Source organism: Schistocerca serialis, chromosome 6 (genome assembly GCF_023864345.2).
Source record: "Schistocerca serialis cubense isolate TAMUIC-IGC-003099 chromosome 6, iqSchSeri2.2, whole genome shotgun sequence".
Classification (NCBI taxonomy): Eukaryota; Metazoa; Arthropoda; class Insecta; order Orthoptera; family Acrididae; genus Schistocerca; species Schistocerca serialis.
Window position 1 is genome coordinate 388,166,093 of NC_064643.1, and position 27,121 is coordinate 388,193,213.

At 41.9% G+C, this 27,121-nt stretch overlaps 1 protein-coding gene across 2 annotated transcripts in view; it reads left to right on the top strand.

Annotated features, from left to right (window-relative positions):
- The first annotated feature begins 364 nt into the window (after positions 1–364).
- LOC126483839 (coiled-coil domain-containing protein 124) overlaps positions 365–27,121 on the top strand; it is a 34,719-nt gene continuing 7,962 nt past the window's right edge. The window contains exons 1-3 of one of the 2 annotated variants that reach the window (XM_050107051.1): positions 365–534; positions 849–1,026; positions 17,131–17,265. In XM_050107051.1, coding sequence (XP_049963008.1) covers positions 868–1,026; positions 17,131–17,265 — 294 coding nt within the window. In that variant the 5' untranslated portion in view covers positions 365–534; positions 849–867. Of the gene's footprint in view, positions 535–584; positions 739–848; positions 1,027–17,130; positions 17,266–27,121 lie in introns of those variants that run through there. The other variant, XM_050107052.1, reaches the window with a different exon arrangement.

The window sequence follows — 27,121 nt, forward strand, 5'->3', positions numbered from 1 at the left end:
AACAAATTTCTAATATTTGAGCGCCATTAGCTTCATAACAAATAGTTTATAATTTTAATTCTTATTTTATCGTGTTAATCTTAGCTTACTCGTAGTGAGTAAATTACGACAGCACGTCAATTTTTTAAATTCGGTCAATAATTACGCGAAATATTGAAAATGAACTTTTTGTTGCCCCTGGAAGCTGGTAGATACGCCATCTACAAACAAAAGTAGAGGCCAGACAACCTAAAAACGGATTTAATATATATAAATATATACGATAATTTCGCTGCAAGTATGCGATCCACTAACGTTGAAAGGCTGGCGACCCTGAGTAGCGCAACTATTTTTGTCTGTTGCGTACGAGGAAGTTTGGTTTCATTGCACTTGTTTGAGATCAGCTGTCATTGCGTATGATACATGGTATAATTTCGCAGTAAATTTTGTTTTTTTTTTTACAACAGTGTGGTAGGCGGTGACAGGACTGAGACTTTGCGAAGTTAGTGTTCCTGCTCGATTGTGAATGTGAAATTTCTTTCAACGTAAAATCGTGTAGGTATTGTCGTTTCAGAAGTATTTACAAATAAGCTTCTCATCCCAATAAAAACTATCTTGTGCGTGACTTTGGAGGAAACGAGTAGACCTCCTGATGTTAAATTTTTCTTTGTAATTCGTGACCAGTATGAGTCGTAGAAACAATACTTGTAATATCATTTGATCAAGAACAGTTGTGGTATTCAGACAGAATACTCATAGGTTAATATTATTTCCTAATTTTGCCATAGAAAAGAAGTGTTTAGTTGAGTGTGTAACGTAACTGACAATTTTAATGCATGCTTCATATTTTACGGTCTATTTTGTTTCAGTATTCGTCAATTAGATCTAATGCCCAAGAAATTTGTGGGAGAAAACAGTAAAGCTGCTGCTGCAAGAGCTCGCAAAACTGCAGCAAAGGAAGAAGAAAATGCAAGGCGGCAACAACAGCTAGAGGATGAATTGTGGAAAGATGACGATAAACACATTATTAGGAAGCAGCAGAGGAAGGTAGTTAGTTCGGAACTGCTAAGAAATAATGTAAACTGAAGGATTACACTCAGCCAATTGGAATTTACAAATACTAAAGTCTATGAAGAATATCATTTGACAGTGGGATCATTCCATGGTGATTAACGTAAAATATATATTGTCGTGACAGGCATAACCCCCTCCCTTATGGGTACAATAATTGCTTTTTCACGTCCTTTATACTACGCATGGTAGGTTGACTTCCAGGATTGTTTGATAGTTTCACATATTGCCTATTAATCCAATAGCCTATTTATAGAAATACTTAAAAAAATTGTGACAAACGTAACATTTGCGTGACCCTATGAAAACCTTCTGAAGTTGCCATGATTTTTGTCTGGTGTCAGCACTGTTCATTGTCACTATATGTTTTTGACCTCTGAACTCTGCTCGACTTGTTACCAGCTGCTGATTGCTGTGTGGCACATTCAGTGAAGGTGACAAGGTTGTATTCAGTATGATGGTTTAACAAACATAACAAAGTGGTCATTACTGTATTTCAAAATAAGCTACATGTAAATGTAAAACATTCAGCACTGAATAAATCTCATATCCTCCCTGAGCTTGAAATGACAACTATGATTCATTGGACTTCCTGGCAGATTAAAACTGTGTGCCAGACCAAGACTCGAACTCAGGACCTTTGCCTTTCGCGGGCAAGTGCTCTACCAACTGAGCTACCCAAGCACGACTCACGCCCTGTCCTCACAGCTTTACTTCTGCCAGTACCTCGTCTCCTACCTTCCAAACTTTACAGAAGCTCTCCTTTCATATCAGCGCACACTCCGCTGTAGAGTGAAAATTTCATTCTATGATTCATTGGGATTGGTGGTGAGTGCAGTTTCTTCACTGTGTCACTTATGATAATCTGATCCTTTTTGTCAGGCCATTTGTACATTTATGTGCAAGCAGGAATCGTGAAATACACTTGAAAAGCATTAAAATCCTCAGGCTCCAGTCCAACAGCTTCTCCAGGATACCTTTATCTTACTGAACAGCACACTAGTCATATAAAGATAGTTCCATAGTATGTAACAAATCTTCGGTTTCACCAAAAGATAATACAATATGAATGTTTTCACCACTGCTTTGGGGAAAACCACTGTAGGAATCATTGTTGCAATTATTAAGGCTGGCATTGCTAAATCTATTGTATCAGAAACGGCAATCATTTTCTGTGTTTTCATATAACAGAACCTGCAGATTTTCTTCTTGTCTCACGCAGGGTGCTCTCTTGAGCCGGCTGCGGTGGCCAAGCGGTTCTAGGCGCTTCGGTCCGGAATCGCGCGACTAGTCGCAAGTTCGAATCCTGTGTCGGGCATGGATGTGTGTGATGTCCTTAGGTTAGTTCGGTTTAAGTAGTTCTAAGTTCTGTGGGACTGATGACCTCAGATGCTAAGTCCCATAGTGCCCAGAGCCATTTTTTGCTCTCTTGATGCCTTGGACAGGAGCTGCAAATTTGAAAAAAATTACTTAAGTTTATGTTTTTGTTCTTGCATGTGACTCTGTGACAAACAGGATTTGCATATTCAAATGACCAGCAACAGGTACATCATACCAACTCTTTGGCATTAGTAACATACTCATCACCTTGGAGGATGTGCCTTCAAACATATCCTTTTGCAACAACACGCGCACCATTGTGTGTGCCCTTACTATGATGGATTAAAAAAATTTCCAAGCACAGCATTTTGGGCTCACTTACATAGCAGCCATGAAATAAGAACTTTTGAAATGACTGTCTCTGCTATCACTCCAAGCTGTAACTTTTTTCAATAGTTTCAAAATGGTCTTCAAAACGTGTGATTGTTTTGTTGAAGGTTTGTACTTCTGCAGATGTGTGCCGAGTTCAATCTGAAATTGCAGCATGACATTGATGCCTTACATTCTTGGCAGAATTCAGATGACGTATGACTGCAGTATATATTTTCTCGGTGCAGTCATTGCTCCAGTGTGCGGCCATTACCTCACTCCGCTGTGTTACACAATAGTTTTCAGCAAAACCTCTTTACAGTATCAGACATCCTGCTGCAGAGTGTCTTTCTGTTTCTGCAATTCCAATGCTTATCAATATGTTATATACCTTAGGTGTAATTTTACTTTGTTGAGTTGAGATGTTAGTTCAGCTCTTGCTTCAAGAAGATTCCACTCTTTCTCCACAATTGTTCTCCTTCTATCCCACTGAGTGGTGTAGATCTTGCAATTTTGCCTTGAGTTTATTGCTGCACATAAAACTCCAAGGTGTCTACAAATTGTTTGACCGGTAAGTACAAATGGCACATTCCAGTCATACAGTTTTTGTTGCACTGTGTGTAAGAGGATCTGAAGAAGAAGGAATCTGAAGTTTTCACAGTATAAACAACAGCTCACTTCTAGTCTCAGCCAAACAAGTCAACATGTGTTGCAAGCAGTTTGCAAAACATTGACAACTGTGTTTTCATCTTAGGATACTTCTCTGTAAACAAGAAGTGGATATCCTTCACTCTGAACATCAGCCTCTTTTGCTTGCTTGTCGTTGTCTTCATGTGTGTATCTTGGACAGCTTTTACATCTTTCCTATCAGGCGCCTGGCATGAAATTGTATCACTGCAACAGAAATCTCTCACAATTTCTTTCGTTTCTTCAGTGATTATGGTTAACCTGTCTTGACAGTGTGTCAGATGAAGGGGTGCTACATAAATTTGCTGAGAAGTTTTGTCATAAAGTTTGTTCCTTTTTCAGGATGCTGGTTAAAGCTCCATTCACTTTCCTGACAGCTCGTTGCAAAGCCTTTTATGTGGTTATATTTCAGAACACCTACTGGGCATTATTGCTGTTTCCTCAGAAGCCTGTTTTTGGCTTTCTTTCCTCCTATTATGGATCCTAGAAGCTTCCCTCTCCTTTCGTTGAATGTTATTGCCACCTTTCAAACTTTCTCGAAGCTTCATATTTTCTCGTGCCTTTTGTCTTTACATTGCTATTTTTTGTGCATCTTGCTTAGATTGACGACTTCTTTCCCATTCTGCTGGTGCCATGGAAGCCATAGTGGCCAATGATTTGCATTTCAACAATTTCCTATAAAAAATCTATTAATTGTCATAAATATTGTGTACATTGTTTGTGATTCACAGTAATATCACAGCTTTTAAATGAAATTGTAAAATTAAACAGTGATTGCAAGTGAGGCAGATAACAAACTGTCAATACAGCCTGTGACTAATGTAACAATTACTGGAGGTTACATGAGTTCCAAACTACCTTTTACATTTGTGACACTGTCTATTACAATGTGTGTAGAAGCTTATTATGCCTCCTGTTTCTCAGAGTGCTGTATTGGATGTGTGTCCTTATGTTTATGGATGCAATAGCCCAAAAACATGCAACGACAGTACTAAAGAAGGCCTGTTTGGTGACTAACATAAAATTCACATTGAAGCTACTGTATTATCTGTCAACATGTGAATAATCAATATGATGTGAAAACCTGCATTAAATGGCAGAAATGAACACCATATAACGTGCTACATATAAAACATGTTTAATATGGAAGTAAATACATTTTAATTCACTGCCAATAATGGCAGTTAAACGAGGCATTGTTGCTGTTTGCATTTGTGCTTCTCTTGCATAGCTCCCACAAGGTTTATTGTAGTGTTGCTCAATTTAGAAACTACACATTTAGAGCTTTAATATGATATGCTACATGAGTAAGTGACAGACAATTTTAATTATGACAAACATGTCACGTTTCCGTGGAATTACCCAGTCGGTCTTCTGTGCTAAGTGGACGAGCAATAATTTGATGATCTGTAGTTTTAATTCATTTTTACCTTAGAGTTCCCTTTAGAATGAAACTGTACAGTGCAAAATTTGAGCTCAAAATGTAAAAAAATTTTAAGGTTTTAGAGGGCTTTTTGTTGGGAAGGGGGGAGGGTGTTGGGTAATGTTGTGGTAGTATCATGTGAGCTGTACGACAGGTTAAGTCAGATTTAATACCATTTAAAACTGAGACTTGTTGTAATGTAATGGCTATTTCCAGAATAAAAGCAACCTAAAATATAGCTCCAGGCAATCACTCCACAAAGGTAGTCCTTTTGAACAAACACCTTTCTGTGTCAGTTACACACAATACCAACCTCCATTCACTATTTTGCCCTTTCTTCAAGAAATAAAAGAAAATACAGGAACATAAATCTTTTGAACACCTACATATTGTTGATATGATGCGCAGTTATGCGAAAGTTACAGCCATCCCACTCACTACCTCAATTTTTTCGAAACTACTACTCCCAGTGAACTTCTCTCGCAGCACCATCTTCAGGAACCACTTCCCACACCCAGCTAGAGGAGCTGCTTCCTTCTACAGATGGCAGGGCTCCCTCTCGGGATCCATCTCCACAGAAACCCATATGTCTGAGGCTAAAGCCAGCCAATAGCTGAAGGACCAGTGACATGAAGGCCCCAGGGCTGCTTGCTCTTCATCCATCTCCACGCCTGTCACAGCTAGGACTTGAAAGAATCCTGACCTCCAAAGGCTATGAAGGATAATATGATGATGAATCAGAATGAGGCTACTCCAGTGATCTCAAGAGGCAACAGAACCCCCACTCTCCACTGTTGGATTCTGAACCAATGCTCATTGATGTGGTTCCATCACCATCGGTAACAGGCAGTGGTTCTGGGGTGTGAACAGTCCTCCTGGACCCTACACATTTGACCTGGAGTCCAGTAATGTGATTATTCAGTGGAACTGTAATGCATATTAAAAAGTCACTGCCAGGTCTACACCAGTTATTTCCTCCACTTCTGCTATTTCTGTTGCTCTACAAGAAATGCACTCCACTGATGACCATTCCCCAGTGCTCTGTGGGTAAAGTGTGTTCTGTTGGAACTGTTTTGGTCCTAAGAAGGCATCTGGAATGTTGTGTACATTGATTTGCGTAAGTGTGGTCAGGGAGTAGATTCAGAGTTGCTACAAGTTCTAGAAATAAGGGAATTTCAAACATATCAGGGAAATTAAAAAAAATGGGAAAAAATCTCATTTTTGTCTCTGTAGATGAAAGGGTTTGTTTACTGAGATGTCATGCATTGTCACTGGCTGGGTGCAGCGGAGTATGTGTGCCACTTCCCTACTCCCTCATTCTTACTGCTTCTCCCCTTCCTACCACTCTCCTCAGCTTGCAGACAGTGCTGCCACCACTTCTTGCCACTAGCCTAGCAACTGCCAATGGGAGGCAGGAGGAGTGGTTTGTTTGAATCTGATTCTCAGAGACTGTTGATGCAGCAACCATGGATGGCAGTCATGTACACATGAGTTGTGTTGGGGGACTGTGTGAATGTGTGTATGCTCTTGTTTTCTGACAAAGGCTATGACTGAAAATTTAGTTGTGAGAGTGTGATTGTCTTTTCTACATACAGTCTGAACTTAGCGATCATCTTTACGGTGAGTTGCTACCTATTCTCATTAGAACTGATTCTCAGAGTATTTGTTCAAGTTAACGGTTGCATGGATTGATCAATGCGATCTCATTTCATCAACATGGTGTCTGTGACATGTAAATAGCTGGCCACACGAGTGGGCTTCCATGACAGGCCAAAACCGCAAGCCATTTCTATGGGTATCTCTAACGGATTGGGCCTGTCGGTCTGAAACCTGTCATCTCTCTCTCTCTCTCTCTCTCTCTCTCTCTCTCTCTCTCTCTCTCTCTCTCTGTGTGTGTGTGTGTGTGTGTGTGTGTGTGTGTGTGTGTGTGTGTGAGAGAGAGAGAGAGAGAGAGAGAGAGAGAGAGAGAGAGAGAGAGAGAGAGAGAGAGATAATGTGGCGGATTTTCATGGTTTATCCAAGGACCCAGGACTGCAGTGCTTTTCAGCAGGCCAGATGCTACATGCGATTGATTTCAGGAATTGCGACAGTCTCACTGCAAGTACATTGTATGGTGCAGATTTTGTTTATTCTGGTACAGTTGGGCACTTTGAAAATAATTTATATATTAGAACGTATGGACAAAAAGAAAATTGTGGTAGTCACTGGCAGTTTGTACACTATGTACTCATATATTTCTCGAAAGAAAAATCACACAATACCTGTACAATAATAGACATAACACAGCGACTAGTAACCAACAATAAGAACATAGTAGAACCAACATTTTACTGGTCCAGTCAGTCAGAGGAAATGGTTAATGTCTTTTATATAGGAGGGCAGTTGTTATAGTAATAGGCCAAAGACGTTGGTCTACAAGGCAGAGATATTTTCTGTGGAGTGCAGTATCCATGTAGAAGGTAAGAGTGTAAGGAATATTGGGGTTGAGGAGAGAGAATAGATTCAGATGAGAGTTTCTGGAATGGATCTAGAGATTTAAGGGACCAACACGCTATTAAAAAGAGTGTGTGTCTTTATACTACAGACAGACAACACCAGGTATTAAAAGTAATCAGAATGAGTTGCTAATGTATGTTGACTTTTCAGATAATTATACAAAGATCAAGCTGAGGTGATAAAATTTCACAGGGCAACTAAGACTCTGACAGTGTACACTGTAGTGACGCATATCATTATACAGTTAAGAGTGCAGATTTGTCTTCATTCTTATTGTCTGACTGAAACATAAAAGCTATGTCACTGTTGCATTTACTAAAGAATAAGAGATGATATTAGAAAAAATAACATTATCAAAAATTCAGTATTGGCTAGATGGAGCAGCTCCACAGTTCTGATATTAAGTTTTTGTTCATCCATCTTTCTTATCATCAAAAGGATTTTGGGTTCCTAGCTAAACAGATTTTTTTTAGAAACTGCTGTTGGAGAGAGGAATTGGAGAAAGCATAAAGGATTCTTAGCCAATTATATTTCATTGTTTGCGTGCAAAGGCTGGTTAACCACCACTCTGAATTCAGTGGTGCATTCTCGCTCGATAGTACTTGAAAATCTTAACATTGCCTCACCCATTAGCATATAGTGTGGTGGTCCACTCCTACTATGAGTGGCTGTCCAGGAGTGTTCAGGAGTTGGCCAGTTGTGACCAAGCTATTTGGATACATAGTTCTGACTATCTCACAGATCTGGATATATCGGATCTCCCAATATGCACTCAGGGATGGAACAAATTGGTGCCTCGGTGTCTTCAGAGGCCCAAAGTGAATTTAAACTTGAGGCAGTACAAGAAAACTTGTACTGCAGATTACTTTTCACAAATCTGTTTACTTCATTGTTAAGTACATAATATGGTTTTATTGTTGTATGTGTGGGTGGCTTCCACCAAGGAATACACACGGTTGTTCATCTGTTGTCCCGAATAGGGTTTTACAACTACATCTTCCAGAACTGTTTACGAATTATGGTGCAGAGTTACATGGGGTTATGATGGCACTGGAGTGGATTCAAAGGTATTACAGGACAAAGTTTCTCATCAGCTATGACTCACTTAATGCACTACAAGTGGTCCACTTCAAATATTCAGTAGACTACTCGATTCAGATCATCCATGACACTTTACACTGGATCCAACACTGACACAAAGAGGTATTATTTTGATGGACACCTGGACACTTTAAGAGACAGGGTAATGCTGACAAAGCAGCCAAAGGAGCAGGTAGGGGTAGGGATGGTGGGGTGCATCAATGTGCTGTTCCCTTGCGCACCATAGTCTCATTGTGTGACAGTGGGAAATAAAGTGGGTGTAAGTGGTAAACAACAAATTGTGGTCTCTCAATGCGACAGTGCAAACTTGGTGGACTTTGTGCCAACTACATCGATGGAAGGAAGTACTGGTCACTAGATTGTGCATAGGACACATATTTTTTTTTTTTCCCCTCTAGGGGGTGGACAACCACTGTGAAGTTTTTGGTTCAGCATGTTATGGTCACATGTGTTTTATATATTGTTATGAGGGCAAACTTCAGTTTGGCCTGAGATCAGCACACAATGTTCACTGACACACAAGTGTACACAGGTTTTGAAATTTTGTGAACTGGTGGACCTCATCCCTAAAGTACTGGGAAGCGGAGGTCAGCATGCTGTGAGTGGGTAGCTTTCCCAGGTAGTTTGTGTTTTTTGAATTGGTTTTCAGTTTTGTAGTCAAGTGTGTCATGATGGAGGTTTTTTATAATTGATAGGTTGACTTCCATGTATTATAAGCAACTCCGCCATGGGGAGAGACTTCATCCCCCCCTCCCTCCTGCCCTTCCCTCCACATGAATGGCACTGCCACTTCATAATAGCACTGATGAACATGTTGTTGAGCCTCTTTTACCGATCATCATCATCATCATCATCATCATCATCATCATCATCATCATCATCATCATAATCACGACCGTAATCATCTCCTGGACAACAGGGTATCCATGTGCAACCATCGACCTAGTGTTACAAGAAACTTGATTCAACTGATCGGAAGGCATATTCCACTGATCCATGATCTAATCTCGATTATTCTCTGCCCACTGCAATCATAACTGAGGATATCATTGAATCACCTTGGGAAAACATATGGATCATCTAATGCAGAGCCCCATGTTCAGCAGTGTGTGCTGAAGGTTGACCACCTTCACTATTTCTGAGATATTCGTTCGCAGACCTCAGACCATAACAATCTGCTCTTTGTCAAAGTTGCCCCATTTGTGGTACATATCTTTGCTGGTATGAGTCCCCACTCAACTCTGTCCCACTTGTGTTTTTTTTCTTAAGCCGTTCTTGCACAGACTGCACATTAGAACATCAACATTGAGGAGGCAGAGTTTCTGATGTCACATCATGGAAACAGCACATTATGGCGTGTGTCCGATCATGCAGAGCAATATCAATTATGTCAGAAAATCTGAGTTCGTATTTGAACATAGACCAATGAGACAGAAAAATGCCACCTATGTCACATGCTGGCCATCTCTCTTTTCAGTACACTCAGGAGATGCAATATTGGATTTTGTCATTTTTACTTGTAGTCCATATTAGTGGATTTTGTAATATAACATATGTCACATGAATAAATCCCATTTCAAAGCTCCATCACGTTGAGGCTTCTCAAAAACTCATTGTTATGAGTACAGTTGGTTGCAGTAAAATGACAGGAAATGTCAGTTAGATGTTTAAAGATTTTTTTGTATTCTGACTTGTGTATTTTGAAAGTATACTGTTTTGAGACAGTGGCACATTGAAGATCCATCAAGAACACACTGTTTTTGGAATGGTCTGTCATAATTAAATGTCAGTTAATATCATATAGATGATTAAAGCCTTCAGGAAGTGGTAACACACAAAATATGGCCATAAGCTGTGGAAGTTTAGTTTAATGTGATGAACAGAGACAGGAAGTTGTGAAGTGATGTGTAACTGGTTCATGACTATCTGAATATAAAAACATTTTCTAAAAGAACCCTAATTTCCTTCTAAATTTAATAGATGTATATTCTGGAATATTCAGTTTTATATAAATACAAATCCACCTGTCTCTCAGGAATGAGTTTGTCCACTGGCTGTATCTAAAAGAGAACTCACACTACTTCCATTTAAGATATTTTTTGCTTTCTTCTTTCAAGTCTTGTATTTCACATGTTCCAAATATTGTGCTATTGAATATAAAAGGTGATCAAGTAAGAATGACGTTAGGGTATTACTAAAAAGTGATAATGATGAAATAATTTTTATCTTATGTGGAATACTATACTAAATTCGTATCACACTATTTGTGTGGAACTTTTATGAGCCAGTGTTCTTACTGACTAAACATGGAACTTTGCTTTTTGCGTTAACATGTTCGTGAATGATAAAGTTTATATTTATGTATCCTACAGAGAGAACATCATTAGCATGTGGACAAGGGATGAAATGTGAATTTTAATAGAGCTAACACAAGAATTTTACGCCCACTGGAGAGTGTTGCAGTGATAAATCACCAAGGCATGTCGACAAATCACATCAACCAGCGCATCTAATGTGACTTAGGCACTGTGTCTTCTGCAGTTGGTTTTAGCATCCCCATCCACATTGTCATCGGCTGCCTAATCCTGTGTGAGGACAGCTTCAAGCTATTGTAGCTAGTTTACATTTTGAGAACTTGTGTGTACTGTGTAGTTCGCCCACATTACTTGTAGCTCCAAATTGCTGCTGGAGCACGCTGCAGTTGTGTATACAATGTTGATGCACATGTACCGTCTGCTCAAACTGTAAAATTCCTGAATGTTCAGCAGCAAGGTAGAGATAAAGTCAGTGTGTAGCATGTTGAATACCATGGCCTGTGTGATAACAGCTTTACTGCGTCATGTGCTCTCAGTGGCAGCCGAGTAGCACACAACAGATGATTTTTTTTTTTGTACAATATTCAAATGACTTCATCACCTTAATTTTCTGTGCATAGTTAGGTTTTGCAGAGGAACATTGAAAGAAATTAACACATCACTCTTGGAAATAAGATACCTCAGCAGAGTACTTCTCAGTCCTCTTTTCATGGCACCTAACACATGCTCATTTCATATTTAATCAACAGTGTTTTGTACTTACAGTTTCACAGATATGTTTCTTAGTTAGTTAGGCACTTTAGTTAACAGGAACACTGAATCATCATTATGTATACAGAGAAGTCATTTTTGGTACCGTAATGCATTCATTCTCCTAGTGTCTTCAAAGAGCATTTCTTGCCAGGGCACAATTGGCTGATATCATCCCTGTGCTGAAACTCCTGGACTGATGTTCTTATTTCAGTGGTGTGTGCCATGAATCCACCTTTGCCGAAAACTACTGTGCATAATTTTGTAGAAGAGCTACCCTGTAAAATATATCTGTCATAGTGTATGGTGGGACTGCAGCTGTACATGATTAGCAGCTACAAATAAATAAAATAGCTCTGGTAGCCAGGATGGTTTTGTAGCTTTATTACATTGGATGTCATGCTAAAATTATTGTGGGAACCGGGAGCTGGGTGAAACCTTTAATAGAAAGCTCTGAAATATTTAGCGAGGTACAAGAATGTGTATTGAGAACATAAATTAGACGTCAAAGGAGGGGGAGTGTTCATTGCTGCTGAAAAAAATATGTCTGTTGAAGTTGAAACTAGGTGAACTCAAGTTAATTATCAATATAATAGAGGGGAAAATTTCACGTGGGAAAAATATATCTAAAAACAAAGATGATGTAACTTACAAAACGAAAGCGTTGGTATGTTGATAGACAAACAAACAGACACAAACACATATGCAAAATTTAAGCTTTCGCAACCCACAGTTGCTTCATCAGGAAAGAAGGAGAGGGAAAAGGATGTGGGTTTTAAGGGAGAGGGTAAGGAGTCATTCCAATCCCGGAAGCAGAAAGACTTACCTTAGGGGGAAAAAAAGGACAGGTATACACTCGCTGGCGCGCACACACACACACACACACACACACACACACACACACACACACACACACACATATACACACACAAGCAGACATATGTAAAGGCAAAGAGTTTGGGCAGAGATGTCAGTCGAGGCGGAAGTACAGAGGCAAAGATGTTATTGAATGGCAGGTGAGGTAAGAGCGGCGGCAACTTGAAATTAGCAGAGGTTGAGGCCTGGTGGGTAATGGGAAGAGAGGATATATTGAAGGGCAAGTTCCCATCTCCGGAGTTCTGATAGGTTTGTGTTAGTGGGAAGTATCCAGATAACCCAGACGGTGTAACACTGTGCCAAGATGTGTTGGCCGTGCACCAAGGCATGTTTAGCCACAGGGGGATCCTCATTACCAACAAACACTGTCTGCCTGTGTCCATTCATGCGAATGGACAGTTTATTGCTGGTCATTCCCACATAGAAAGCTTCACAGTATAGGCAGGTCAGTTGGTAAATCACATGGGTGCTTTCACATGTGGCTCTGCCTTTGATCGTGTACACCTTCCAGGTTACAGGACTGGAGTAGGTGGTGGTGGGAGGGTTCATGGGACAGGTTTTACACCGGGGGCGGTTACAAGGGTAGGAGCCAGAGGGTAGGGAAGGTTTTTTGGGGATTTCATAGGGATTAACCAAGAGGTTACAAAGGTTAGGTGGACGGCGGAAAGACATTCTTGGTGGAGTGGGGAGGATTTCATGGAGGATGGATCTCATTTCAGGGCAGGATTTGAGGAAGTCGTATCCCTGCTGGAGAGCCACATTCAGAGTCTGATCCAGTCCCGGAAAGTATCCTGTCACAAGTGGGGCACTTGAGGGGTTCTTCTGTGGGAGGTTCTGGGTTTGGTGGCTCTGGTTATTTGCTTCTGTACCAGGTCGGGAGGGTAAATGCGGGATGCGAAAGCTGTTTTCAGGTTGTTGGTGTAGTGGTTCAGGGATTCAGGACTGGAGCAAATTAATTTGCCACGAAGACCTAGGCTGTAGGGAAGGGACCGTTTGATATGGAATGGGTGGCAGCAGTCATGGCAGCTGTCGTAATGGAAGTACTGTTGCTTGTTGGTGGGTCTGATGTGGACGGATGTGTGAAGCTGGTCATTGGACAGATGGAGGTCAACATCAAGGAAAGTGGCATGGGATTTGGAGTAGGACCAGATGAATCTGATGGAACCAAAGGATTTGTGATTGGAGAGGAAATTCTGGAGTTCTTCTTCACTGTGAGTCCAGATCGTGAAGATGTCATCAATAAATCTGTACCAAACTTTGGGTTGGCAGGCCTGGATAACCAAGAAGGCTTCCTCTAAGCGACCCATAAATAGGTTGGCGTACGAGGGGGCCATCCTGGTACCCATGGCTGTTCCCTTTAATTGTTGGTATGTCTGGCCTTCGAAAGTGAAGAAGTTGTGAGTCAGGATGAAGCTGGCTAAGGTAATGAGGAAAGAGGTTTTTGGTAGGGTGGCAGGTGATTGGCGTGAAAGGAAGTGCTCCATCGCAGCGAGGCCCAGGACGTGCGGAATATTTGTGTATAAAGAAGTGGCATCAATGGTTACAGGGATGGTTTCCGGGGGTAACAGACTGGGTAAGGATTCCAGGCGTTCGAGAAAGTGGTTGGTGTCTTTGATGAAGGATGGGAGACTGCATGTAATGGGTTGAAGGTGTTGATCTACGTAGGCAGAGATACGTTCTGTGGGGACTTGGTAACCAGCTACAATGGGGCGGCTGGGATGATTGGATTTGTGAATTTTAGGAAGTAGGTGGAAGGTAGGGGTGCGGGGTGTTGGTGGGTTCAGGAGGTTGATGGAGTCAGGTGAAAGGTATTGTAGGGGGCCTAAGGTTCTGAGGATTCCTAGAAGCTCCGCCTGGACATCAGGAATGGGATTACCTTGGCAAACTTTGTATGTAGTGTTGTCTGAAAGCTGACACAGTCCCTCAGCCACATACTCCCAACGATCAAGTACGACGGTCGTGGAACCCTTGTCCGCCGGAAGAATGATGAAGGATCGGTCAGCCTTCAGATCACGGATAGCCTGGGCTTCAGCAGTGGTGATGTTGGGAGTAGGATTAAGGTTTTTCAAGAAGGATTGAGAGGCAAGGCTGGAAGTCAGAAATTCCTGGAAGGTTTGGAGAGGGTGATTGTGAGGAAGAGGAGGTGGGTCCCGCTGTGACGGAGGACAGAACTGTTCCAGGCAGGGTTCAATTTGGATAGTGTCTTGGGGAGTTGGTTCATTAGGAGTAGGATTAGGATTATTTTTCTTGTGAGGCCTTTGGATAGGACAGAGGTTCCGGATTGGGAGAGGGGTTTGGAGGAAAGGTTAACTACTGAATTAGGGTGTTGTGGTTCCAGATTGTGTTGGTTAGAATTTTGAGGTTTTGGGGGGGAGTGGAGCTGGAAGTGGGAGATTGACTAGATGGGAGAGACTGGGTCTGTGTGCAATGAGAGGAGGTTGAGCTTTGCTGGAAAGGTTGTGGAGGGTGAGTGAGTTGCCTTTCCGAAGGTGTGAAACCAGGAGATTGGATACTTTTTTGAGTTGGAGGGTGGCATGCTGTTCTAATTTGCAGTTGGCCTGTAGGAGGATGCTCTGAACAGCCGGTGTGGATGTGGGAGAGGAAAGATTGAGGACTTTTTTTAGGGATAGGAGTTGACGGGTGTGTTCATTGGCTGAGTTGATGTGTAGGTGAAGGATTAGGTGGGTGAGTGCTATGGATTGTTCAGTTTGGAACTGGTATGGGGACTGATGGAAAGAAGGGTTACAGCCAGAGATGGGAACTTTAAGTGTGAGGCCTTTGGGGGTAATGCCAAATGTCAGACAAGCCTGAGTAAATAAAATATGGGAGCGTAATCTGGCTAGGGCGAAGGCATGTTTGCGGAGTGAATGTAAATAAAACTTAATGGGGTCGTTGTGGGGATGTTGTGAGGGTGACATGGTATTAGAAGGTGGAAAGTGTAATATGAGGCTGAAATGAAAATGAAAATAAAAATAAAAATATATGGGGAGAGATAAAGGTGAACTAGAAAGCAACTGGAGATCTGGTGTGAAAAAAGTCGAAAAAGTGTTCGTTAAAGCAGAGCTATGTTGATCCTGTGGTGAACTTGGGTTGGTAAACAACGATGTGCACAACGATGGTTGCGTTGCCGCCAAAACACGTTAAACGCTGGGGAAATTTGGGAAAATTTCGAAAAAACTGCGTGTAAATGTATTAAAAGGACAGATGTTTTTGCTGGCCACTCGATTCCACTGTAACAAATGTAGAATCATTGAGAGAAGGTCTATGCTCCATTGTGTGGATATACCCAGTTCATGCAAAGTTAGTTGGAGGCAACTTCAATCTACAGAGTATAGACTGGGAAACTGCATAAGGTATGGAAAAATAGTCTTGTGAAGCACTTTTCAACACATTTTCCAAAAACTGCGTTGAACAACTAGTTAGATAACTCGCTCACAACGAAAATAGTTTAGACCGTGTAGCTGCAAACAGACCTGACCGTATTGACAATGTCAGTTTAGAGAGAAAGTTAATAAATCCACCAGGATGACTAGGAGAATATTTATGTGAGGAAAAACCTGAAGTGAACACAACTGTTGTCACAGTGGAAGACAGGAGAGTCCACAGCATATTCATTAACAAGCTGTAGAAGAAAATGCAACATCTCCTAACTATGTTGAAATAAACTCCCTGATTTATGTTCACAGTAACCCTCCCCCCCTCTCTCTCTCCCGCCCCCCTCTCCCTCTCCCCCTCTCCCCCCTCCCACTCCCTCTCTCCCTCCCCCCCTGATGAAAGATGACATCGCCTTCAGGAAAGACATCAAGCATGAAAGGATGCAGATATACAGGTGGTTTGCAACTGTCAGTGTCTTCGATTACTACCACATGTCCCATGCAATTGCAGGAGAATGTCTCCCATAGCATAATACTGTTCCATCTGTCTGCTTCTGTGGCATGCTGCACACCGTTCACCTCGATGATGACATTTGTGGATACAACCATTGACCTAGTGTATCAAAAAGGTGGTTCACCCGAAGAGCCAACACAATGCCATTGAATGACGGTCAAATCCCAATGGTCCTGTACCCACTGCATTCATAATTGATTGCGTCATTGGGTCAGCATGTGAACACACAGGGATAGTCTACTGCGTAGCTCAATGTTCAATAATGTACAATGAACAGTGTGCTCTGAAACATGTTCGTACACCAGCATTGTGCTGTATTGGTACAGATGCCACAAATCACTATGTATCCTACCTTACAGAACAGACAAGCCTCCAAGCCACACATTCTGTGATGACTCATGGACGTCCAACCATTTAGCGCCTAGCGGTAGTTTGTGTCCTTCTTCTTTCCATAGATGCTCACGGCAGTAACACAAGAACATTCAACCATCTTCGCCATATTCGAGGTACTTGTTCACAGGCTCTGCATGATAATAATCTACTTTCAGTCAGATTTGCTTATCTCAATGGGTTTCCCTATTTGCAGCCCATTTCTTTGCTAGGGTGATCCCCTGTCTGTGTCTACTCTGCATACATACTTTTTTTACTGCGTTATGTGCCTGCAACGCCACTAGGTGGCATCCAGTGTCGCAGTTCGTAATGTCACAGTTTTTAGTGGTTGTAATGTTTTAGCTTAGCAGTGTTACAATTGTATCTGAAAACCCTAGGTTATCATTTATTTGTACATTTATGAAACTGTAAGTAGACTTTTTAGTTTGTTTAAATGTTAGTAATTATTTCATTTTTTCATTCAAGGAAGAACAGCTACGGAAGAAACAAGCAGTTTTAGAAAAAAAGGCTGAATCCAAAGCATTACTTGAACAGGAGCTGAAAACCATTCAGACTACAAATAAGCAGCCAGCTGCCAAAATAACTCAGGCACAGATCCAGGTATTTTTTTTAAATTTATAGTCCAGTATCTGTCATTTTTATAAATTGTAAATCTTAATTCTACTGAAATAGAGAATCTATTTTTAGAGAGAGTGCTTTCAGCTTAAGCATATTTAAACTCTATTGTGGCATAGTACTGGAACACTTCACTTATTTATACAATAGAGCTACTGCAAGTTGTAGTTCAAACACAAACATACACACAAAATTCAAGCTTTCGCAACCATCGGTTGCTTCGTCAGGAAAGAGGGAAGGAGAGGGAAAGACGAAAGGATGTGGGTTTTAAGGGAGAGGGTAAGGAGTCATTCCAATCCTGGGAGCGGAAAGACTTACCTTAGGGGGAAAAAAGGACGGGTATACATGCGCACGCACACGCACGCACACGCACATCCATCCGCACATACACAGACACAAGCAGACATTTGTAAAGGCAAAGAGTTTGGGCAGAGATGTCAGTCGAGGCGAAAGTAAAGAGGCAAAGATGTTGTTGAAAGACAGGTGACGTATGAGCGGCGGCAACTTGAAATTAGCAGAGGTTGACGCCTGTCGGATAACGGGAAGAGAGGATGTACTGAAGGGCAAGTTCCCATCTCCGGAGTTCTGACAGGTTGGTGTTAGTGGGAAGTATCCAGATAACCCGGATAGTGTAACACTGTGCCAAGATGTGCTGGCCGTGCACCAAGGCATGTTTAGCCACCGGGTGATCCTCATTACCAACAAACACTGTCTGCCTGTGTCCATTCATGCGAATGGACAGTTTGTTGCTGGTCATTCACACATAGAATGCGTCACAGTGTAGGCAGGTCAGTTGGTAAATCACGTGGGTGCTTTCACACGTGGCTCTGCCTTTGATCGTGTACACCTTCCGGGTTACAGGACTGGAGTAGGTGGTGGTGGGAGGGTGCATGGGACAGTTTTTACACCGGGGGCGGTTACAAGGGTAGGAGCCAGAGGGTAGGGAAGGTGGTTTGAGGATTTCATAGGGATGAACTAAGAGGTTACGAAGGTTGGTGGATGGTGGAAAGACACTCTTGGTGGAGTGGGGAGGATTTCATGAAGGATGGATCTCATTTCAGGGCAGGATTTGAGGAAGTCGTATCCCTGCTGGAGAGCCACATTCAGAGTCTGATCCAGTCCCGGAAAGTATCCTGTCACAAGTGGGGCACTTTTGTGGTTCTTCTGTGGGAGGTTCTGGGTTTGAAGGGATGAGGAAGTGGCTCTGGTTATTTGCTTCTGTTCCAGGTCGGGAGGGTAGTTGCGGGATGCGAAAGCTGTTTTCAGGTTGTTGGTGTAATGGTTCACGGATTCCGGACTGGAGCAGATTCGTTTGCCACGAAGACCTAGGCTGTAGGGAAGGGACCGTTTGATGTGGAATGGGTGGCAGCTGTCATAATGGAGGTACTGTTGCTTGTTGGTGGGTTTGATGTGGACGGACATGTGAAGCTGGCCATTGAACAGATGGAGGTCAACGTCAAGGAAAGTGGCATTGGATTTGGAGTAGGACCAGGTGAATCTGATGGAACCAAAGGAGTTGAGGTTGGAGAGGAAATTCTGGAGTTCTTCTTCACTGTGAGTCCAGATCATGAAGATGTCATCAATAAATCTGTACCAAACTTTGGGTTGGCAGGCCTGGGTAACCAAGAAGGCTTCCTCTAAGCGACCCATGAATAGGTTGGCATACGAGGGGGCCATCCTGGTACCCATGGCTGTTCGCTTTAATTGTTGCGGGATGCGAAAGCTGTTTTCAGGTTGTTGGTGTAATGTCTGGCCTTCAAAAGTGAAGAAGTTGTGGGTCAGGATGAAGTTGGTTAAGGTAATGATGAAAGGGGTTTTAGGTAGGATGGCAGGTGATTGGCGTGAAAGGAAGTGCTCCATCGCAGCGAGGCCCTGGACGTGCGGAATATTTGTGTATAAAGAAGTGGCATCAATGGTTACAAGGATGGTTTCCGGGGGTAACAGACTGGGTAAGGATTCCAGGCGTTCGAGAAAGTGGTTGGTGTCTTTGATGAAGGATGGGAGACTGCATGTAATGGGTTGAAGGTGTTGATCTACGTAGGCAGAAATACTTTCTGTGGGGGCTTGGTAACCAGCTACAATGGGACGGCCGGGACGATTGGGTTAGTGAATTTCAGGTGGGTGCGGGGTGTCGGTGGGGTCAGGAGGTTGATGGAGTCAGGTGAAAGGTTTTGTAGGGGGCTAAGGTTCTGAGGATTCCTTGAAGCTCCGCCTGGACATCAGGAATGGGATTACCTTGACAAACTTTGTATGTGGTGTTGTCTGAAAGCTGACGCAGTCCCTCAGTCACATACTCCCGACGATCAAGTACCACGGTCGTGGAACCCTTGTCCGCCGGAAGAATGACGATGGAACGGTCAGCCTTCAGATCACGGATAGCTTGGGCTTCAGCAGTGGTGATGTTGGGAGTAGGATTAAGGTTTTTTTTAAGAAGGATTGAGAGGCAAGGCTGTAAGTCAGAAATTCCTGGAAGGTTTGGAGAGGGTGATTTTGAGGAAGAGGAGGTGGGTCCCGCTGTGACAGAGGACGGAACTGTTCCAGGCAGGGTTTAATTTGGTTAGTGTCTTGGGGAATCATTAGGAGTAGGATAAGGATCATTTTTCTTCGTGGCAAAGTGATATTTCCAGCAGAGAGTACGAGTGTAGGACAGTAAATCTTTGACGAAAGCTGTTTGGTTGAATCTGGGAGTGGGGCTGAAGGTTAGGCCTTTGGATAGGACAGAGGTTTCGGATTGGGAGAGAGGTTTGCAGGAAAGGTTAGCTACTGAATTAGGGTGTTGTGGTTCCAGATTGTGTTGACTGGAATTTTGAGGTTTTGGAGGGAGTGGAGCTGGAAGTGGGAGATTGAGTAGATGGGAGAGACTGGGTCTGTGTGCAATGAGAGGAGGTTGAGGTTTGCTGGAAAGGTTGTGAAGGGTGGGTGAGTTGCCTTTCCGAAGGTGGGAAACCAGGAGATTGGATAGTTTTTTAAGGTGGAGGGTTGCATGCTGTTCTAATCTGCGTTTGGCCTGTAGGAGGATGCTCTGAACAGCCGGTGTGGATGTGGGCGAGGAAAGATTGAGGACTTTTGTTAAGGATAGGAGTTGACGGGTGTGTTCATTGGCTGAGTTGATGTGTAGGTGAAGGATTAGGTGGGTGAGTGCTACGGATTGTTCAGTTTGGAACTGGTATAGGGACTGATGGAAAGAAGGGTTGCAGCCAGAGATGGGAACTTTAAGTGTGAGGCCTTTGGGGGTAATGCCAAATGTCAGACAAGCCTGACTAAATAAAATATGGGAGTGTAATCTGGCTAGGGCGAAGGCATGTTTGCGGAGGGAATGTAAATAAAACTTAATGGGGTCGTTGTGGGGGTGTTGTGAGGGTGACGTGGTATTAGAAGGTGGAAAGTGTAACATGAGGCTGAAATGAAAATTAAAATAAAAATATATGGGGAGAGATAAAGGTGAACTAGAAAGCAACTGGAGATCTGGTATGAAAAAAGGCGAGAAAGTGTTGGTTAAAGCTGGGCTATCTTGATCCTGTGGTGAACTTGGGTTGGTAGACAACGATGTGCATAAAGGTTAGGTAGTTGTGTTGCCGCCAAAACACGTTAAAGGGTGGAGAAATTCGGGAAAATTTCGAAAAAACTACGTGTAAATGTATTAAAAGGAGTGGTTTTGTGGTGGCAGATTATGAAAATGAGGTTAACAATTGTCTGACGAATAAATAATGACGTTAAATTCTGTGGTAAGCGGCTTAGAGGAAGCCTTGGTTACCCAGGCCTGCCAACCCAAAGTTTGGTACAGATTTATTGATGACATCTTCATGATCTGGACTCACAGTGAAGAAGAATTCCAGAATTTCCTCTCCAACCACAACTCCTTTGGTTCCATCAGATTCACCTGGTCCTACTCCAAATCCCATGCCACTTTCCTTGATGTTGACCTCCACCTGTCCAATGGCCAGCTTCACACGTCCGTCCACATCAAACCCACCAACAAGCAACAGTACCTCCATTATGACAGCTGCCACCCATTCCACATCAAACGGTCCCTTCCCTACAGCCTAGGTCTTCGTGGCAAACGAATCTGCTCCAGTCCAGAATCCCTGAAGCATTACACCAACAACCTGACAACAGCATTCGCATCCCGCAACTACCCTCCCGACCTGGTACAGAAGCAAATAACCAGAGCCACTTCCTCATCCTCTCAAACTCAGAACCTCCCACAGAAGAACCACAAAAGTGCCCCACTTGTGACAGGATACTTTCCGGGACTGGATCAGATTCTGAATGTGGCTCTCCAGCAGGGATACGACTTCCTCAATCCTGCCCTGAAATGAGATCCATCCTTCATGAAATCCTCCCCACTCCACCAAGAGTGTCTTTCCACCGTCTAACCTTCGTAACCTCTTAGTTCTTCCCTACCCCCTGGCTCCTACCTTTGTAACCGCCCCCGGTGTAAAACCTGTCCCATGCACCCTCCCACCACCACCTACTCCAGTCCTGTAACCCGGAAGGTGTACACGATCAAAGGCAGAGCCACGTGTGAAAGCACCCACGTGATCTACCAACTGACCTGCCTACACTGTGACACATTCTATGTGTGAATGACCAGCAACAAACTGTCCATTCGCATGAATGGACACAGGCAGACAGTGTTTGTTGGTAATGAGGATCACCCTGTGGCTAAACATGCCTTGGTGCACGGCCAGCACATCTTGGCACAGTGTTACACCGTCCGGGTTATCTGGATGCTTCCCACTAACACCAACCTATCCGAACTCCGGAGATGGGAACTTGCTCTTCAATATATCCTCTCTTCCCGTTATCCACCAGGCCTCAATCTCCGCTAATTTCAAGTTGCCGCCACTCATACCTCACCTGTCATTCAACAACATCTTTGCCCCTGCACTTCTGCCTCGACTGACATCTCTGCCAAACTCTTTGTCTTTAAATATGTCTGCTTGTGTCTGTATATGTGTGGATGGATATGTGTGTGTGTATGTGTGCGTGTGTGCGTGTGTGCGTGCGTGCGTGTGTGCTTGCGTGTGTGTGTGTGTGTGTGTGTGTGTGTGTGTGTGTGTGTGCGCGCGCGCGCGCGCGCGCGAGAGTGTATACCCGTCCTTTTTTCCCCGAGGTAAGTCTTTCCGCTCCCGGGATTGGAATGACTCCTTACCCTCTCCCTTAAAACCCACTTCCTTTCGTCTTTCCCTCTCCTTCCCTCTTTCCTGATGAGGCAACAGTTTGTTGCGAAAGCTTGAATTTTGTGTGTATGTTTGTGTTTGTTTTTGTGTCTGTCGACCTGCCAGCACTTTACTAGAGTAGGTAGCAACAAGTGGGTGAGTGTTGTGAAATAGCAACATAGCGTATGGTTTCACATGGGACGAACTGAGTGACAAGCTCTTTGCCTACAGTGCTACTTGTGGCAATATGAGGGCAGCTCTTAGGATTTACCAGGAACATTATCCGCATTACAGTCTGCCTCAAAAAATACTTTTGTATCATTTGAAGGATGTATGAAAGAGAGGGGATCATTGTTGGCTAATTCTTATGTAATCCTCGTTATGTACCTTCTCAAATTATATCTCTTCAGAATTGAATCATTGTGAGTAGTTTACTTCCAAGGCTGATATGAAATAAGTGAAATCATTCAGCTGGCCCTGATCCTAGAACTGTTGCTCTGATTGACCTTTTCGTCAATAGATTTGGGATTACACTACTTACAATAATTCAGCGATGACGAGATGTAGTTCAAGAAGGTATGTACCAAGCATTACTTACATGATGTATTTAAAATTATATTATGTCGAGGAACAATTCTATTCATTGCATCTGAGGTTTTATTCTTTTATCATTCCTTTGAGTTTTCTTCAGTAGAAGACTAGCACCTACTATTGACTTAGAAATATTATGACCAGCAATAGGAATTAAATGTTTCATCTTCTTGCATAGAGGAGTAAATGTAACATGAGCCCATCATTGACATATAGAATCTAATTTCACATGTGCCTTACAAGGCCTATTCACCAGAATGTTACTAGGATTTTACTATATGACAAGCAATATTGATGATGATCATTTATGGCGGAGGGTGCTAAACAGCTAGGTCATCAGCGAGCAATATTGAGAGGCACCCTTAATCATTACTGATGCAGTTTATATATCAGCATTCTTTGTTGCTAAGGGAGTCCATGGACTTCACATTATTATTGGAAAAATGTTCCTAACAACATGCTTGCTTTGACACTCAATAAATCAGTTATCACCAAGACACCACTTTGGATTTAAAGCTGCTGCATGATATTGACATTTTGTAGATGTAGTTTGAGTATTCTTACACATTTCAGTTTACTGATCAAGTAGGTAATCGTTTTTCTAGTATAAATAATACAGTTGACTACCAGTCAGAAAGCTCAATTATTAATCAAGAAAAACAATTCTAGTTTTATCTACAAGAGTTTTTATTATATTTAATATACCAGTAATTGTTATAATACTTGCAACAACTATATACAAAAATAATTAATGACCAAGAAAAAGGTCACCATTTGAATGTGGATTTGATCCAAAAAGATCAGCACGAGTACCATACTCCTTTCAGTTTTGCTTAATTGCTATAATTTTCTTAATTTTGGATGTCCGAATTGCATTAATTTTGCCAGTTGTAATTATTATAAAAACACGAGCAGAATAGAAGATTGTATTTAATTACAACATTTGGGTTGCATTAAAATGTTCCTTGATGAATAACATTTCTGATTCTTTCAATTAGAGCCATAAATGTTATTAATGCAGGAGGTGTATGTGAGGTACTAGGTGTGTTAATAAGTGGTTTATGTGGTTAATTCATCCAAATAATATAAAACTTAAATCATATAGATAAAGCAATTGTAGATGTTAATGCTAGATGTCTAGTTCTTGTAAAAATATATGGAAATAATCGTATGAAATTGTTAAAAGCAGTATAATGAAAATTGAGACAGAGAAAAATTTTGTGCCGTTGAATAATTCTGGACCTTACAGTGTTTTAAATCCATTATGTAAAGTTAATTTTGTTTTATTTCAGATAATACTAATTTGTGATGGTGTTAGTCAAATTAATGAGGCGATTAATAGTAGTCCTAAGAACATTCCAGTTCATTTTAATGATAAATTGAAATGTTGGTTGATGGATCAAATATTGAGAATATGTTTGTTACCATTTTCAGGTTAAGTTCTTTCTTTCTCTTTTAATAGTTTTGTTTAAATGATAATAGGTTATTTGATGGAACAAAATCAGAACAGTAGAAAATATAGTAAATAGAGAAAGTCACACAAGTTGTGGTATTTGAGGAATTCAGATTAATGCTTCCCAGTCAGATGTGGCATTAATTTACTGGTGTTTTGAAAAAGAGACTATTACTTGCTTTACCATCTGATGATTGAGGTGTACTACATTTTTTGTTATAACATTTTTTGTTATTTTACATTGACACTCTAATTGTATATTTTAACTAACTCCTGAGCTATTTTAGATAATCACTTAATAGATTTACTGAAGGCCTTTCAGTTACAATTGGTATAAGCCTGTGATTGCTCCACAAATTTCTAAACATTGACCAAAGAATAATCCAGGTCAGTTAATTGTAAATGTTCCACAATTTAATTGTGCAGGTGTAGCATCAATCTTAATTCCTTGTGTGGGTATTGCTCATGAATCTAGGAAGTTTGATGCTGAAGTTAGAGCTTCAACTTCTGTATCTACAAGTAAAACTGTCTGGTTATCTGCATCTAATAGTCAAAGTCCATAAATTTCTAGATATTGTTCTGGTATCATGTAAGTATGGACTTCAACATCTAAAAAGTCCAAACATTCATGAATTCAGTATCATTGTCATCCAGTTGCTTTAATTTTAATCATTGTATCTACTGAATCATGAAATATAGTAGTCATAGTGAAGGTAATGGAATGAAAATTTAGATTATAGCAGGTAAAGCTGTTCGCTAGTTTCAATTAAATGCCTGTGAAGTATATTTATATTTGTATAAGCAGTCATTAATATATAACTGAGGGCATAACCTGCAATTACTGTAAATAATGATAGTGCAGCTGTATTATGATTATGGAAAAATGACAAATGCTCCATTAATAGTGAAGCTTAATCTAGTAGTTATAAATCTGATCATGTTGCCATTAAAAGTTTTAATAAAAATGCCAAACCTTTATTTGTAGAGCTTACATCATTGCTCTGATCTGCCATATTAGAATGTAGAAATTAGTGGTAATTTTGAGTAACTGTGTCCTGCTGGATTATTATTTTGCAATCATTCTGCTGATCTGGTTATGTTAACTTTAAATATGATTGCTCAGTTTGCAGTTATTCTTGCTCACATGATTAAAAGTCTTTATACTGGGAGTAGAAAGCATTTCAGCAATGCAATGAGGGTATTTGCTGCCACTCGCCTCACTTTCTGTTCTCCTGCCATTATAAATACTGCTCAGAGGGAAGTGGTAAATTACTAGCATTCAAGTGACCACTTCCTTATCTCCATCCACATCCCAGATGGAGCAATACCTGAAGGGAAGCTGCCACAATAGATGCTCATGAGGGCAAACAGGCACTGTACTACCAACCAGCTGACTGTTTTGAACACCTATATAGCATCGAGAACTGGATCAGTCACATTACAAGCATAATCCATCATGCTGCTGACACACATGTCCGAGAGTCCTTCAGGGGCAACAAGTCCCATGGTGGAACAAAGAGTGTCACTTCCTCACCTTTTGCAGGGAGGTAATTTCAGTACCCTGTCTGAAACCAGGGAAGGACCACATGCTGTGCAGTAGTCATTGTAGTGGAGCTCACACTAGCTGCGCAGCAAAAATGGTAGAATGTATGGTCAACTAGTGTCTGACCGGGTCCTAAGAGCGCAGGACTACTTAATCGCCTCCAGTATTGGCTAGAAAGTATTGTTCAACCTTTGACAAATTCACCCTGCTGAAAGGAGAAATACAACAATTTTCCCTAAGCAGACAGTACTTTATAAATACACTAATGTTTGTGGAAATTGCAACACCAAGAAGGAAACGCATGACTCAATTAATTTAATACCACAGGTTAGGTACATGACAAGTAACAAATGATCACCTTTTCAAATCTGTACATGTCCTTTGAGCCCTACCATTCAGTATGTCGTACAGCCACCATGCACTGCAATTAGAGCTGCTATACGCCATGGCATTGAATCAATAAGGTTCTGAATATGTTCTGGAGGGATTTCCCTCCACACAGTTTTTACTAGAGCCCAGAAATCTGTGACACCAGTTACTGGAGGACTGTGATGCACCAGGTGCCAACCAACCATATCCCAGACATGTTGAAATGTGGCGTGTGGAGATGTCTGAAGCAGGGGGAGTACCTCAGGCTCCACAACCTCCGTTGGGTACCAGTTGCTGTTCAAAGTGCCTGCAATATGTATGAGATGAGATCGGTTGTTGTAACCAATGGTGCCCCAAACCGTCACACTTGGTGTTTATCCGCTATGCCGCTCCACAGTGCAGCCCTCCAGGTTGTGCTCACCATGGTACCACCAGACACACATGCAGCTATCACTGCACATATCCATGCTGAACTGGGACTCATCCAAAAAGATCACATGTTGCCACTCGGCACCCCAGTGAAGGTGTTCACGTGCCCATTGCAGTCGGAGTAGCTTGTGGTTTCTGGATAATGGAAGCTGACATAATTGCATGCCTGCAACCAGTCCAGCCTTCAGCAGACGGTGATGAACTGTTGATACAGACAAGTTCATACCTGTTGCAGTGCTCCAGTGATGAGCCAACACTGTGGATGACACTGTATGGTCCGTAATGGCCATGCGG